The sequence below is a fragment of the Lutjanus erythropterus genome, chromosome 12 (assembly GCF_056507025.1).
Source record: "Lutjanus erythropterus isolate fLutEry1 chromosome 12, fLutEry1.hap2, whole genome shotgun sequence".
NCBI lineage: Eukaryota > Metazoa > Chordata > Actinopteri > Lutjaniformes > Lutjanidae > Lutjanus > Lutjanus erythropterus.
The window spans coordinates 6904899-6921023 of record NC_139328.1 but is presented as its reverse complement, the minus strand read 5'-3'; the positions used below and the strand labels follow the sequence as shown (position 1 = coordinate 6921023).

General features: G+C 41.9%; 1 protein-coding gene across 1 annotated transcript; it reads left to right on the top strand.

The window, feature by feature from the left end:
• The first annotated feature begins 3078 nt into the window (after positions 1-3078).
• LOC146317497 (elongation factor 2b) lies at positions 3079-15539 on the top strand. Its single transcript, XM_084731339.1, has 14 exons — positions 3079-3235; positions 5836-6050; positions 9020-9201; positions 9303-9514; positions 9608-9783; positions 10703-10808; positions 11064-11316; positions 11637-11832; positions 12530-12653; positions 12770-13012; positions 13133-13486; positions 13606-13788; positions 14399-14531; positions 14871-15539. The coding sequence occupies exons 1-14, from the start codon at positions 3233-3235 to the stop codon at positions 15062-15064; spliced, it is 2574 nt and encodes an 857-aa protein (XP_084587465.1). The 5' UTR covers positions 3079-3232; the 3' UTR covers positions 15065-15539.
• Positions 15540-16125: the final 586 nt, after the last annotated feature.

Here is a 16125-nt window from a genome sequence, read left to right as displayed (position 1 = left end):
AAAAGTTAAGAGAAGCAGAGAAAGAAGAGAAGCATCATAAAACTCAGCTGGGTTGAGTCTGTCCCTTTACTTTCTTTCTACTTGATTATTTTGCTCAATCCAACTCAAAACTGCAGCCATTTTAAAAGCTGAACCTCCTCAAAAGTGTAAATTTAGAGTTAATACTAGATCACAATTTAAATTGGAGTTTTGATGCAACATAATTAAATTTAATCTAGGTTCAGGATTAACAAAAAAAAAAAGAAAGAAACTGGGCTTTGAAGAGAGATTTAAATTTGATTTTAAACTATTTGAAAAACTTTGGTGCAACATAATTTAAAGTTAAACTAATCAAATTCTAAAAATCAGTGCTTGTTGGTGCAACCCAGCCTCCAAGTATTCTAACATACTACTACTTGTCTATTCCACAGTGTATTCTGCAGTTCTGTTTCAGTCAACACTGCCTCTTTGTCAAGTACAGAGAAACCAAACAGACTTGTGGGTTACTGCACACATCCACAGCTGACACAAAATAATACCAATAGTATTATACTATTGTTTACATTGGTGATAAAAAAAACCCCAATACAATGAAAATATATGCCAAGGAATTTGCAAAACATGTGCTGATCTACAAAGTCAAAATGCAGTATTTAGGTAAAACTTAGTTAACACCAGAATCTGTATATCTGTATAATTTCAGGACACACAGCTAATGCAAGAGACCCGAATCCTTTTTCATTGTACTTGCTAGAAAGCCTTTTCTGAAAGAAATCTTGGTATTTTAACCAAAAACATGATTTTCTCCCCACCTAAACCTAACCAAGAAGGGCTTTCTGGCAGAAACCCTTGAAGGCTATCTTGACACAATGACAGCAGTAAGGAAATGATGTGTGAGTTAGTGTGAGAGGAGTGAAAGGCAGGATGGTAAGAGAAATTAAACTGCAAAACAACAGTGCTCTAACTGAACATTTGATAGCGCTTCAATCGAGTCGAGCCAGTTTGCAGCATGTGCACATGAAGATCTCCACCCAGCATGTCTCTGCCAAATTTAAGTTAGATGAGTGTCTGGCACAGAGAAAGCCAGTAATGAAGCTTAAATTTAACTATGAAGAAGCACAGGTGGGGATGTATTTTATTTTATTTATTATATAGAATGGGAGGATGACTTTGGTGAGAGGATCTTGGATGAAACCTGGAAACTGTCCATTGCAGTGATTCATACAACCTTCATATGTGTCAGACATGGTTTGATTCAATTTAAAATATTTCACAGACTCCATCTGTTCAGGAGCGTGGTTTCCAGATTCTACACAGAACCTGATCCAACCTGTCAAAGATGGACCAAGAACCAGCAACCGTTTTTTGTTGATTTTGGGAGAGCCTATAGGGATGGGACAATTTTTGGACAAGGTGTTTGAAACATTCTCATGCATGTGTGCAAATACAAGTAAAGACTGCCATGCAAAGAGAAAGCCATTAATCAACAACATTTAGAAACGCTGCAGACTTCTCTGGGCCCAAGCTAATCTGAGATGGACTGACGCAAAGTGGAAAATTAGTTCACTTATTGGATTGTATTCAGAAATCATGATGTTGGGACGTCTGGGCTGAAGAGGAAAAAGGCCATCCAGATTGTTTCCAGTGCAAAGGTCAAAAGCCAGCATCTGTGATGGTATGGGGGTCTGTTAGAGCCCATGGCATCATGGGTAACAACATCTTGTGTCAGCACCGTGGATGCTGAAAGGCACATACAGGTTTTAGTGCAACATATGCTGCCACTTTTTCAGGTATGTCCCTGTTGAATTTCAGCAAGACAATGCCAAGACACATTCTGCACATGACTTTGTAGTAAAGGGGTACCTTCCTGCAGTCCAGACCTGTTTCCCATTGAAAATACATTGCCTGCACCCCCCCCCCCCCCCCCCAAAAAAAAGTCACACTCTAATATTTCATTGGACCACCTTTAGTTTTGATTACGGCAGAGTCCAATCTTTATGCTCCCTAGCAAACTGAAGCCCTTTTTCTGATCAGCTTCACTGATAAGTGGTTTTCTTAAGGCTACACAGCTGTTAAGTCCCAATCCCCTGAGTTCTCTTCACATTGTTTGTGTGGAAATGTTCTTTCTTTCACTATTAAACAGCCATGAGTTCTACTGTTGATTTTTTACAATTTGATTTCACCAAACATTTAAGTGGTCTCCGTTCATGATCATTCAAGACCACATTTCTTCCTTGAAGATGATGGTTCACTTCTATCCTTCCAGGTTTTAATAACTCGTTGGACAGTTCTTAACCCAGTTTTAGTAGCTTCATCAAACTCCTCAGTTGTTTTCTTTTCTTGATGCAGGTCAATAATTTGACCCTTCTGAAACAGAGAAACATCTTTTCCACGACCACAGGATACGTCTTCTGTCATGGTTGTTTAAGAAATGAGAAGCTCCTCACTGCAACAGTTCGGGTTAAATAACTTGACTGCAGTAATTATCCAGTGGAAGGATCTTAACTATCTGCTCAGTTAAATGAAGGTGATGACTTTGTGTTGGTCAGTCTGTGTCCATGGTGTGCATTATGAAGCAATGACCCCAGACTGTTTCACTTTCAAAACTTCAACAGAATAGTGTCCTCAGTTACCAAACACTCACTGAGTGTTGTTGAATGATGTAACACTGATGTAAACATGCCCACGTCCTAACTTCAAATTCAGAATGGCTGCATATTTACAAAAAAAAAAAAAAACACACAATAAAGTTGATCAGTTAGCATTAAATATCTTGTCCTTGTACTGTATTCAATTGAATATTGGTTAAAATGGAATTGCATATCATTGCATTATGTTTTGAGTTTTGTAAATGCCTCGTGACTTCCCATGTGCTGTTGCCGCACCTCTTGCTTGCAGCTGCTGCCCCACCTTTATAGTTGTTGTTTTTTTTTTCACCCTCCTGCCCCTCAGATAGCCTGAGTCCGCCACTGAATGACCGTAAACACCCCCGGCAGCTGATCCACAGTCCATGAGCGGGCGCACATCCATGGAAATGTGACACCGGCAGCGGCAGCGGCTGCAGCAGCGCCCCCTGCTGCAGCAGCCCGTGTCCTGCAGCTCCACTCGGCAGCCACACAGCCGCAGCAGCAGCAGCAGCAGCAGCCGCAGCAGCAGCAGCGTCTCTCCTGTCACCACCGGGACTGCCTGTCCTCAGAGGCAGCGTTCACAGCAATAAACCGTCGCACACAAAGACCAACGATCCGCAGACAAAATGGTGAGTCGGAACCGGGATTACGTGCTCACATGATGGTGTGTTTAATCCATTTTTTGCAGCAGGTGAAAAGTCCTGTCAGATCCGCATTATTAACCTTCGTGTGCTGTTATAGAGGGGTTTCAGCGCTACACGCTGTCATGTCAGGTGTGTGTGAGATGGATGCCGGTGCTTGGTGGCGTTATGCGGCCAGCCGGAGGCTCTGCGTGTGAGCGGTTATAACATACGCAGCAGCCGGCTGACATAAAGCTGCAGGGCTGTGGCCTTGACTGCACGGCCCGCTCCGCTCCGCTCTGCCTCCCTGTGACGTTCATAGCAAAGCCTTTAATATCAGGCTGCTTGTGTCGCAGGACTGCACACATATCATGTTCATATGCCGCACACATGCTCCTGACATGTGTAACACTAACGTGCTCTGCTCCATTTTTTATTAAAGTCAAGATTTAGGTCAGATTTCAGCAGATTGCGTCATAACCATTCATGTAACAGGCGACAAAAATATATGATTACATATCGGCCTGCCACTGTGTGTCACCGATATAGAGAGCTGCATGTCATTTTAATGCTCAGCAGAGGTGGATGGTGATGCATAACGGCTTATAATGAGTTATTGGTGTGTTATAAGAAGCTGTGATTGTCTCAGTGAATGTGTGGACCTGCCACATATGATATTTCTATTATTATTATGAGGACTGAATCCATTTAACATTTCAGTAAATGTGTTTTTGTCATATTAATAAGTAAATTCATATTATTGAGGCCCACATAGGCCTACAGTGAACATGGTTATACTCGCCTGTCACACTATGTAGGACCTGACTGATGCTTGAATTTTTTGGGGCGATGCTGATGTAAGGGAGTGAAAAAAAAGTTCAGATATCAGTATATCAGCTGATATAGCAGTGACCCCTAAAATTAGGTTATCAAACACTGAAACAGATATATAACACAGACAGGATGTCTTACAGTGTAACCAGAAATGATTTATTGCCCAAAAATTACATCAGGGCACTGAAACAGTAAAGTTTTTAATTTATTTTGTTTATTTATCATTTACAACAAGGCTGGAGTGTGAGATTTTGTTGTGGAGATAATTAAAAATTAAATTTAAAAAACAAAAACCAGCCAAACAAACAAACAAATAACAAACTAGATAAATATAAATATATCAATCAGACTGATCACATTCTTCCAGTAAAATATAAAATATTAAATATATTGCTAAATATAAAATAAAAAGTAAAAAATCTATAATTTAATCAAATAGAAACAGGAAATAGAAAAAAATAATTCAAGTTAGTAAAATAATAAAATATATTTAAAATAATATTTATTATAATTTTTATAGCAACCCCTATAAAAATAAAAAATAAAGAAAAAAAGGACAAACATCTTTCAAAATGCCTTCATCTTCTAAAAAAAGGTATTTTTTATTAATATATTTTTTTTATTACTACATATATGCCTCACTTGTAGCTTATTTGTGATGAATTGCCACCTGAAATATTCCTTAAATTAAGTGTTTATTACTTAAACATTAAATCAGAAGATTAAATTTAACATTTTGCTCTATACATGTACATTTCACATAAATATCAAGAGTATAAGTTGAATTTTAGGAGTGAAATTCAGACATTTTGTTCCCTAGGTAGTAACCCTAGACTTGACTTGTATCTAATTTGCGATCTTAGTTGATTTCTCCCTGTAATATTCCTTAAACTCAGTGGTTATAGCTTTAACATTAACATAAGGGCAGACAGAGTGCTTCTTATTTGTCTGTCAAAGATTAAACTCAGCATTATACTCATTACACAAGGTTTAAGGGGAATTTAAGTGTGAAATTGCTGTTCCTTAGTATAGTAACTGTCTTAAATAGTGCTGGATCCTTGTTTACAGTGAAAATAGCGACATTTTCATCCCCTCAAATGGGACAAACATCTCTTAAAATGCCATCATCTTCTAAAAACAGGGGCCTTTATTACTGAGTTATGGGCCTCGCTTGTATAGTTTTTGTAATCATAGAGGATTGCCCCCTAAAATAGACATTAAAATAAGGGCAGCCTGCACGGTTCTTGTTGTTTTGTTGTGCATTTCGCCCTAATATCAAGACTTTAAGGTGTGAAATTAAGACATCCTGTTCCCTCGTGATTGTGAAATGGCTCGGCTTGGCTCATTCAGCTGCAGCATGACCAGTGACTCAGTGATGACTGGCAATTCCTGATCTTTTGCTTATAGATTTCACCTTAATATCAAGAGTTTAAGGTGTGAAATTAAGTCATTTTTGTTCCCTCGTGACCGTGAAATGGCTCGGCTTGGCCCATTCAGCTGCAGCATGACCAGTGACTCAGTAATCGCTGGTAACTCCTGATCTGTTGCTCAGTTAGAAAGCAGAAGGTAAAGTCTTCACGCTGTGCCGGCACTAGTCAGCCTGATGGATTCGGTTTCCAGCATGTCTTTCTTTTTTTAACTCTACTTGGAAGGAGATGTGGTAGTGGACATAAATAAATAGACGCATACGTTGAATAAAATGAACCTCCTGCTGGTTGTGAAATCGACAAATGCAACCCCCCTCCCCTCAAACTCCTTATAACCTCCACCACCAGGTGAACTTCACTGTGGATCAGATCCGGGCCATCATGGACAAGAAGTCCAACATCCGGAACATGTCTGTGATCGCCCACGTGGATCATGGGAAATCCACGCTGACCGACTCCCTGGTGTCCAAAGCGGGGATCATTGCTTCGTCCCGTGCCGGAGAGACCCGCTTCACAGACACGCGCAAAGACGAGCAGGAGCGCTGCATCACCATCAAGTCAACGTATGTGGTGCAGAGAAACCTCTGTGCAAAACTCGTGTATTACTCTGTTACAGTAAATAAGCATACAAATATGGTGGAAGATACATACTTAGGTATTATTTAATATTTATTTGACAAAACTCTAGTGTCTAATCTGCTTCATCAGGACTTTGAAGGTGGAGTTTGGTCAGATTGACTGACACATAAGGTGAAAACTCTACTCTGTTTACTCTACTCTCTCTGATTTTGATTCAAATGGCTCCAAATCTTAGCTGATGGATGGAAATGACATTGCATTTTTCCAGTTTAGCTCCACCCATGTCAAACAAGTGCAAACAGCTCAGAGAAAACAGCACAGGCAGAAACCTTTCAAAAATGTTTGCAGGGCCTTTAAATTTCAGATCTTCCTGTTATTTTGTTCCACTCAGTTTAGAGTAAATGGTGACACAGGAGTGGATTTTCAGTCCTGTCCCATCCCACTCCCATGACAGGGCAAAAACTAAAACTAAAAAAAAAATCTTGTTCAGTCCCAATCCCAGAAGAATGACTCATCGCATTCTCCTTCAATCCACAGTCCACACATACCATTTACGGATCAGGTGGCTGCAGTCAGCCACCACATCAGACACGAGTGAATAAAACGAATAAAACGACAGAAGAATGAGTTGCATTATGTTCAAAATAAAGAAAATAGTGTTTATGCATATTTGAACTGCATAGTCATATGTATTATCTCTCTCCATGGTGGATAGAGAGATTCACTCCCATCCCCCGGGAATCCCACAGGAATCCCGTTTCTCAGAGGATTCCCCCCAAAAATGTCCGCCTCTGTAGAGACAGAGCGCATTTAAGCCCCGCCCACACCGGAGGAGACAACAATTCATGGCTCTTCATTGACTTTGCATCGCATGAAAGTGTCTCTTGTTATTTTCTGTTTGCTGGCAAACAACAGAAAAACGTCTTAAAGCTGCTGTAAACTGGGATGCATCACCAACAAGTGGAAGAACCGACAAGTTCTTATAAGCTGCTGAACTGAAAAACTCATTTCAGTTGGATGCAGACATGAGGCATCAGCAGGATGAATGGGAAAACTTTGAGATCCAGGCATTCAGTAATATTATGCCTGTATTAAATTTGTCCAGATAAACAGTAGAGATTGAAGCTAACTAAGCTATGAAAGGCCTGGTTTTGATCTTTGTTAGATAAAATAATGATCTTGCCTGGTGATTTGATCAAATAGTTGTATATATTTCAACTTCTGATCATTCAGTGGGATCATTTCTCTGAGAAAAGAAAAGGGGACGCTGAGATTTACAGGCAATATTGAGTTTGTCAGCTTAACTTTTCCTCTCTGGTCAACATCAGATGCTAAAATAAACTTCTGCATGCTGAAATCTAATGTTTTAATGCCTGTAGTTGCATTAGAAAATGTAATGTTTTCTAATGCAACCACAGGCACTTACCCTCTGTCTCTAATGCAGAGTACCACTTATCTGAGTTTACTCGAAAATTAAATACAAATGTGTGTGATTTAGTTAAAATTATGTCATCATCTCAGACCATGAGATAAACTGAAGATGTGTCGCTGTAAGTGATCAGCTGATGAGAGCAGCTGATATCATAATTGAGAGGCCCAGACAATGACAGCTGTTTAATTATGAGTCATCATGCATGAGAGGAGGGATTGGCAGGATGGTAAGAGAAATTAACAACAGGCCTGCGCAAGCAATATAATAGTGAGCTTTTGATTCAATGCAGTCAAACTAGTTTGTAGCATCTGAACTTGAAAGTCTCCACCCAGCATGTCAGTTACAGGAGTGTCTGGTTTATTGGAATCCAGGGCTGTGATAACTTGTTGTTCATCTTCTACTTTTGCATGGATTTTAAATCAAAAATACTTCTTCCACCTCTCACCTATAGTGCCGTTTATCCATCCAGATTATTTTGGCGTGAGTTGCTGAGTTTTGGAGTTATCAGTCATAGAGATGTCTGCCTTCTCTCGAATATAATGGGACTAAATGGCACTCGCTTGTGATGATCAAAGCACCAAAAAATACATTTGAAAAAACTGTGTCTTTATTTTCTTTCTAGTAGAAAGAAAGAAAGTAGTTGTAGTAGATTCTAAAGAGGTTTCAGTTGTAATGAAACTAGATGACACTGGGCTTTAGGGTTGGGCATCGAAAATCGATTAGTTAGTTAGTTTTGAATTAAACGATGTACTGCAAATACCTGTCATATATTGATCTGGTTATCTGAGTTGAATGCATGCGTGACTTACTGTCTCCTAATGTGTTTGTCTTATTGAATTATGAGTCTGGCATTAATCTCAGTTAACTTACTCAGCCGTTGCTAAATTGCTTTACTGGCAAGTGAATATCAGAAATTGTGCGACTCTTGTAACAGTCACCTCAATATAGTGAATGCTATGCTACAAAATGCTTTACAAAGACAGGATACTGCTCTATTGTTACAGTAAAGTAAACCCCCAAATATTCAAGGAACCAGAAAATAGACCACGGTTGTTCTGGTTATCTCGCTAATGTTAACTTAGCTTTGAGTTTCTGGTTGTAACATTTATCTGTGGTGATTGATGTTTCACACAACTCTGCTGTGACGATTGCAGGAAACTCAAAAATTAACTCAAAAACCGAACTTGATAAACAGAATCGGAATGATGGCCAACCCTAAAGGGGTCTGTGGATTAACTTGAGTAACCGGGCCATGATTTCTGGAAAGAGACATTGCCGTTGAGTTTTTCAAATTTCAAATTTTTTGGCACTTTGAGCACCACAGGAGAGAGAAGGCAGACATCTCTAAAACTCGGCAACTCACACCCAGACAATCTAGATGGATTAATAGCACTACAGGTAAGAGGAAATGTGCGTGTTTTTGATTTTGGGGTGAACTGTCCCTTTAATCATGAAGCGGAAGTGACAGGTGAGCAGTGAACAGTTTGCCCAGCCTCTCTCTGCTCTCTCTCTGCCATTCAGGGCCATCTCGATGTACTATGAGCTCGGAGAAAACGACCTGGCGTTTATCAAGCAGAGTAAAGATGGAAACGGATTCCTCATCAACCTGATTGATTCTCCGGGTCACGTTGACTTCTCCTCTGAGGTCACCGCCGCCCTCAGGGTAACTGATGGAGCCCTGGTGGTGGTGGACTGTGTCTCAGGTAATGACGTAATGGCTGACACACACACAGACACACACAGACACACACACACACATACTGTTGCTCTTCACCCAGGCTCACCTGTTTGTTTCCTCTGACAGGCGTGTGCGTGCAGACTGAGACCGTGCTGCGACAGGCCATCGCTGAGCGCATCAAGCCTGTGCTGATGATGAACAAGATGGACCGGGCCCTACTTGAGCTGCAGCTGGAGACAGATGAGCTCTACCAGACCTTCCAGCGTATCGTGGAGAACGTCAACGTCATTATCTCCACCTATGGAGAGGATGAGGGCGGCCCCATGGGGAACATCATGGTGAGAACACAAACACTTGCTTTAAATGTTAGAAAACGTTTGTTGCTGTAGTTGTGATTTAAAAGAAAAGTGGACTTTTTTTCCCTCCCTCAGATTGACCCTGTTATTGGTACAGTCGGGTTTGGCTCTGGCCTCCACGGCTGGGCTTTCACCCTGAAGCAGTTCGCTGAAATGTATGTGGCTAAGTTCACAAAAGGCGATGCCAAGCTTGGACCAGCAGAGAGGTGTAAGAAAGTGGAGGACATGATGAAGAAACTGTGGGGAGACAGGTAAACATGATGCCATGTCCAGACAGAGATATGTTTCATGTTTTGTACAAGAGTAACTTAACACAAGGCTGAAAGCAGCGTTTCACTGCCCCCTCTGGTTGAAAGTTTTAAGTAGCATCTGCTGTTTCACCTGTAACCACACCTGACAGTGATGTCACCGTGTACAGTACACGTCTACATCACTGCAGAAAAACCACTACAAAATGTGTCAGCTGGTGTTAAGTTGCTTTTAGAAAAAATGTTCTTGTACTCACAAACAAGTTTTGTAATTTTTAATATTGCACAATTGACCCTCTCCAAGTTCGGCCCCTTGTGGAACCTCAGTCAACTTTATTCTTTTTGAGGAACCTAAAAATGGCATATATATATATATTCACATCTTAGGATAGCTAATGTTAGCAAAATGCTAGCTAACTGGCTAGCTAATGATTGATGTAGATTAGCTGACTTAAAGCTATAAAAAACAAACAACGCGAGACGTAATTTGATATATTTTGTTAAGCTGTGCCGCTACATTATCCCACATTTCCAAAAATGTTCAAGCACAGAGAAATCGGTTGCTTATGGTGCTTGTCCTGCTTACAGGAAAACACTCGATGTGTCTGGTACGTTAGTGAGTGAGGAAGGAAATTGGTGCATGGTGACTAAACATAATGAGAATAAAACTTTAATACCTTACCTCTTTCATGATCTTTCTATTTGTAACCAAAATTTGGTTTTGCTTTCAACATACGAGCCAAGCTTATCGCAAGGCTAAGTAGAGGAAACAGGAAAGGAGAGAGTTGATCGAGGTTCTGCCAGGGTACCAAGCTTGCTGTTACTGAAGCACAGAAAGGAAGGGTCAGTCAAACCAGACTATGAGCTAGAAGTCAATCATTTCAGTGCCTTGATGCTGATGCAATAATTTATATATGCACAGATATTTTGACCCAAGTGCTGGCAAGTTCAGTAAGACTGCCGTCGGTCCTGATGGCCAGAAGTTTCCCCGCACCTTCTGCCAGCTCGTTCTGGACCCCATCTTTAAGGTGAATGGAGAAAAAAGTGACATAAGCTTACAATTTATATGTCAATAATTAATTTTTGTCATGTCTGTATTGTTAAAAATGTATTTACAGTGCTGAGGCTTGTGGTGCATCATAGATGTGTAGATATATCCAGCCTGGAGGACACAAAGAGGAATAATAACATGCAGACTGCACCCATAGGTGCTTTAACAAGTTAAGGATGCCTTTAGGGGCTGGCGTTTGAGTTCTGTTTGCCCTCTCTGACCGTCCTCCCAGGTGTTTGATGCCATCATGAATTTCAAGAAGGATGAGACAGCCAAACTAATTGAGAAGCTGGACGTCAAACTCGACTCAGAGGACAAGGAGAAGGAGGGGAAGCCCCTGCTGAAGGCTGTGATGCGTCGCTGGCTGCCTGCCGGAGAGGCCCTGCTCCAGATGATCACCATCCACCTGCCCTCCCCCGTCACTGCACAGAAATACCGCTGTGAGCTGCTGTATGAGGGGCCCGGAGACGACGAGGCCGCCATGGGTCAGTGGCACACTTTCACAGCACCACACACTTTCACCTCTCTGATCAGAATCAGAGTCAGAATCTGGGTTTATTTGCAAGGAGGTTTTCACATACAAGGAATGTATTGTCAAGAAGCATAAATACAAAACAGAATTTTTGGTAAAATTCAGAGTAGGAAATATAAAGAATGTTTGCAATGTGCAAGATGGAGAATCTGGAGAAGACATTGTTGGATATGAGACATTTTTATAATGTGGTTTCATAAGATAAAACTTAATTCAGAAGATTTATTTTGGATCCACTGTATTCAGGGCTCACCATCTCTGCTGTCTTCTCAGGTATTAAGAACTGCGATCCAAAGGCTCCTCTGATGATGTACATTTCCAAGATGGTCCCAACCAGCGACAAGGGTCGTTTCTACGCCTTCGGTCGTGTGTTCTCTGGCTGTGTGTCCACTGGCCTGAAGGTGCGCATCATGGGGCCAAACTTCACCCCTGGCAAGAAGGAGGACCTTTACATCAAGCCCATCCAGAGGTGAACATGTTTATGGACAAACCACAGATCAGAAACGATGATAGAAGAACAAAGATGCCTCTCTTCTCTTCTCACCCTTTTTTTTGCATGTATTTGTTGCATTTATAAGCAGCACCACCACTATGTTTTTGTCAGCAGTCTTGGAGAGGTTACAATAATATAACCAGGATGCAGTGAAAGTGTGGATGATTTCCAGATTCTTAGTGGATAAAAAAGTTCTGAAATATTTTGAAGTTGTAGGAAGAATGATTGATCAAAGATAAGTTGATTATCAAAAATAACACCCAGAGTTTTGGTTCAGCTTGTTAGCAAGTCTAAGTAAAATGAGATTTGGATTCTCAACTTATGATAATGGCTTCTGATTTATCTGAAGAGGTGAGCTTTTCCTTTTTCTTCAAGATATCTGAATGAATGAAAATGGATTCTATGGGAGTGTCCCTTTTACAAACATGCTAACATGCAGATAACGTGCAGTTATGGGCAAAAAACGTGCAGGTTTTTGAAAAGATATTTTAATATTTCGGCATACTAAACTGTGTTGGAGTATCGGAGATTGTGACTGAGACCTTTGTGAATTTAAAGACTGCAGTTGTATTCATGTGTGATGATGTTAGTGCCCATAGCAGAGAGGTGACATCACAAAGCACCAAAATGACCAGCGGCAGTCCTGACCGTGTCCTTCTGTCCCTCCATCCAGGACCATTCTGATGATGGGCCGGTATGTGGAGCCTATTGAAGATGTCCCATGTGGCAACATCGTGGGTCTCGTTGGAGTAGACCAGTTCCTGGTGAAGACGGGGACCATCACCACCTATGAACAAGTAGCGTACTGCTTTTTTCTGTTGTTCAAATACTGGTGCACCACACAGTGGACAAATGAGTTGAATGAGACTTACTGCTGCTGTCTTTTAATTATGTGACTCTGCTCTGTCCGCAGGCCCACAACATGAGGGTGATGAAGTTCAGTGTGAGCCCTGTGGTCAGGGTTGCCGTGGAGGCCAAGAACCCCGCTGACCTCCCCAAGCTGGTGGAGGGACTGAAGCGTTTGGCCAAGTCTGACCCCATGGTGCAGTGTATCATTGAGGAGTCCGGGGAGCACATCATCGCTGGAGCGGGAGAGCTGCACCTGGAGATCTGCCTGAAGGACCTGGAGGAGGACCACGCCTGCATTCCACTGAAGGTGAGACAAGGAGAACAGAGGATGAGACCTTTTTTTCTATAAGATGCTGGACATGTATCGGTTAGCTAAATTCAAAGCAAAGCTGCAAAAAACTCTCTGTCTTCTTTAATCTCTCTCCAGAAATCAGACCCAGTCGTGTCTTACAGAGAGACGGTGATGGAAGAATCAGACCAGATGTGTCTGTCCAAGTCCCCCAACAAGCACAATCGTCTCTTCATGAAGGCCCGTCCCTTCCCCGATGGGCTGGCTGAAGACATCGAGAAGGGGGAGGTCACCGCTCGGCAGGAGCTCAAGGCTCGTGCGCGTTACCTCGCCGAGAAGTACGAGTGGGAGACGACAGAAGCCAGGAAGATCTGGTGCTTCGGTCCAGACGGAACCGGGGCCAACCTGCTGATAGACATGACGAAGGGGGTTCAGTACCTCAACGAGATCAAGGACAGCGTGGTGGCTGGTTTCCAGTGGGCGACCAAAGAGGTGAGCAGCAGTTAACTGTGATCACAAGTATATTCTAATTAGCTCAGTGTAATCATTGTTCAGATTATTTGACATGCATTTGTGATATTATAGCACGTATTTCTGTCTTCATCCTGCAGGGTGCGCTGTGTGAGGAGAATATGCGTGCAATTCGCTTTGACATCCATGATGTGACACTGCATGCAGACGCCATCCACCGTGGTGGTGGACAGATTATTCCCACAGCTCGCAGGGTCCTGTACGCCTGCCAGCTCACTGCTCAGCCACGACTCATGGAGCCTGTGTACCTGGTGGAGATCCAGGTATGTGTGAAGGCTTATTACCTCCAAAACAAATCTGTGACACAGTTGCACACAGTGCTGCAGGAATAAATTCTAAAACATGAAAATTAATCAGCAGTTTTGTTACTCCGGTTCCCTTGTCTCAAAGTCTGTAGGTTTTTGGTTAGATGTCCAAAATAAGGTCTGTGGTTAACACAAGCTTACATTCTGTTCCATGATATATATTACGTCTGTAAATACCCCACTCAAGAATTATGAAGGTTTTGTGTGCTGAAAAAAGGCATGTTGGGTACATTAAAAGTCATCACAATGAACACTATGGTCTGTTCCATTTGGCCCGGGAAATTGGGATTTCCAAGTCTCCAGCTGGAAATTTTAACTGAAACGCCGCCTGATTTCTAATTCAGAAAGTCGGAAGAACCTCACCAACCCTGACCTCAAAATCCAAGATGGCTGCTATGTGCGTCGACAGGAATGAAAGCGGAGTTGTTGTACTCGAACGATACTTTATTTGATGCCAATTGTAAAATCCATTTTAACAAAATACCGCTCATCATCAGTATTACGGTTGGCATCTCTCTGATGTCAGCTCACGCTTCATGTCTGACTGCTGTGCCTCTCATCCGTGCAGTGCCCGGAGCAGGTGGTCGGCGGGATCTACGGCGTGTTGAACAGGAAACGAGGTCACGTGTTTGAGGAATCCCAAGTGATGGGCACTCCCATGTTTGTGGTGAAAGCCTACCTCCCTGTCAACGAGTCCTTTGGTGAGTTTGTGTGATAAATGTCGTATGAATCGTCTAGATTTTGGATTGAAATTATGAGTTTCCTCAACCTTTTAATTGTTTTTTTTTAAAACAGTGTGTGCAAGTGTTTTTAATTTGGAAATGTTGAAAATGTTGTGAAGCTCTCCGACAACTCAGCCATCTCTTTAAAATTAAGATTTTAAAAGGCATGTCTGAAAATTAGAGTATGTCTTTTGGGAATTTTACAGCAGGAACTAAAGGAAAATTTAAAAATACGTGTACTAATTCCATAGATAAGCAATGAGGATGAGGGTCACAGGGGGTTAGACTATGAATGTCCTTATTCTTTATTCCCTCCAGGGTTCACAGCTGACCTGCGCAGCAACACCGGCGGCCAGGCCTTCCCTCAGTGTGTGTTTGATCACTGGCAGATCCTCCAGGGAGACCCCCACGAACCCAACAGCAGACCCCACGAGGTTGTCGCTGAAATTAGGAAACGCAAAGGTCTGAAAGAGGGCATTCCCGCTCTCGACAACTACTTGGACAAACTGTAAACACTGACCCTGGATTAGAAAATACCAAATCGATCTCTAAACCCTACCCCGTGGGCACTTTAAAATCTTTGCACAGGCTTAAAGATACATCGCACAAATTGTTTTGACTTTGAGTCCGGAGCAGAAACAAAGCTGAAGCTTTTGTTGTAGGCTAGTGGAAGCAGCAATGCTTTTCTCATTTCACAGCTACAGTACACCAAGTGCCTAGGGCGAGGGTTTTGGGGAACAATTCGATCAAAGCAGTTGTATCTCTTGTTTCTTCTATTCCTCCACATCTTGCCCTTCCCTTCCCTCTCATCTGCCAGGATGGGCCTGTACAGTGCACTGTGATACTGCTGCAATAATGCATATTAAATGGATCATGGCCAGATAAAACCATGGAAATCACAATAAAGTGTTACAGAAGTCAAACTCCCTGGATTGGACCTTTGTTCAGTGGATGTAATTAATAAAAATGTTCAACTCATGATGAAAATGTGACTCCTAAAATTCTGTTATTTCTCTGGTGGCCTTAAAAGTCCAGTGTGTATGGTGAATGTGGATTTATTGGCACAAATGGAATATTCAAAGTGTATTTTAATTAGCGTATAATCACCTGAAAATAAGGATTCTTGTGTTTTTGTTACCTTAGAATGAGCCGTTCGTATCTACGGAGGGTACAGACCCTCTTCCACAGAGGCCGCCATGTCACAGCTACTGTAGGTTCTGCCACGTGCATGGAAGGGGAGGGTGAGGCGAGTTTGCTGCAATGCAACTTGTCCACTTGATGCCACTAAATCCTGCACACTGGTCCTTTAAAGGAATGGTTTGACATTTTAAGTTAGATGAGGAGATCATAACACTCTCATCTGTATGGTCAGTACAGCTGCAGCAAGTCGACAGTTAGCTTAGCTTAGCTCAAAGGCTGAAAACAGGGAAAATGTCATTTAATAATCTTCCTTAGCAGCCAGTGGTGCCCCCCAGTCATCCTGATATAATTGCTCGAGAGTTGCATGTGCATATGCTTCTGAGTTTTAGATACATAATATGCACAGAATATCTGATATTTCACAGTAGGTACA

Excerpts from the sequence above, each read along its gene's own strand:
- LOC146317497 (XM_084731339.1), top strand. Across the intron at positions 13,789-14,398 it reads TGTACCTGGTGGAGATCCAG|TGCCCGGAGCAGGTGGTCGG; the intron begins GTATGTGTGAAG and ends TCATCCGTGCAG. Across the intron at positions 14,532-14,870 it reads CCCTGTCAACGAGTCCTTTG|GGTTCACAGCTGACCTGCGC; the intron begins GTGAGTTTGTGT and ends TATTCCCTCCAG.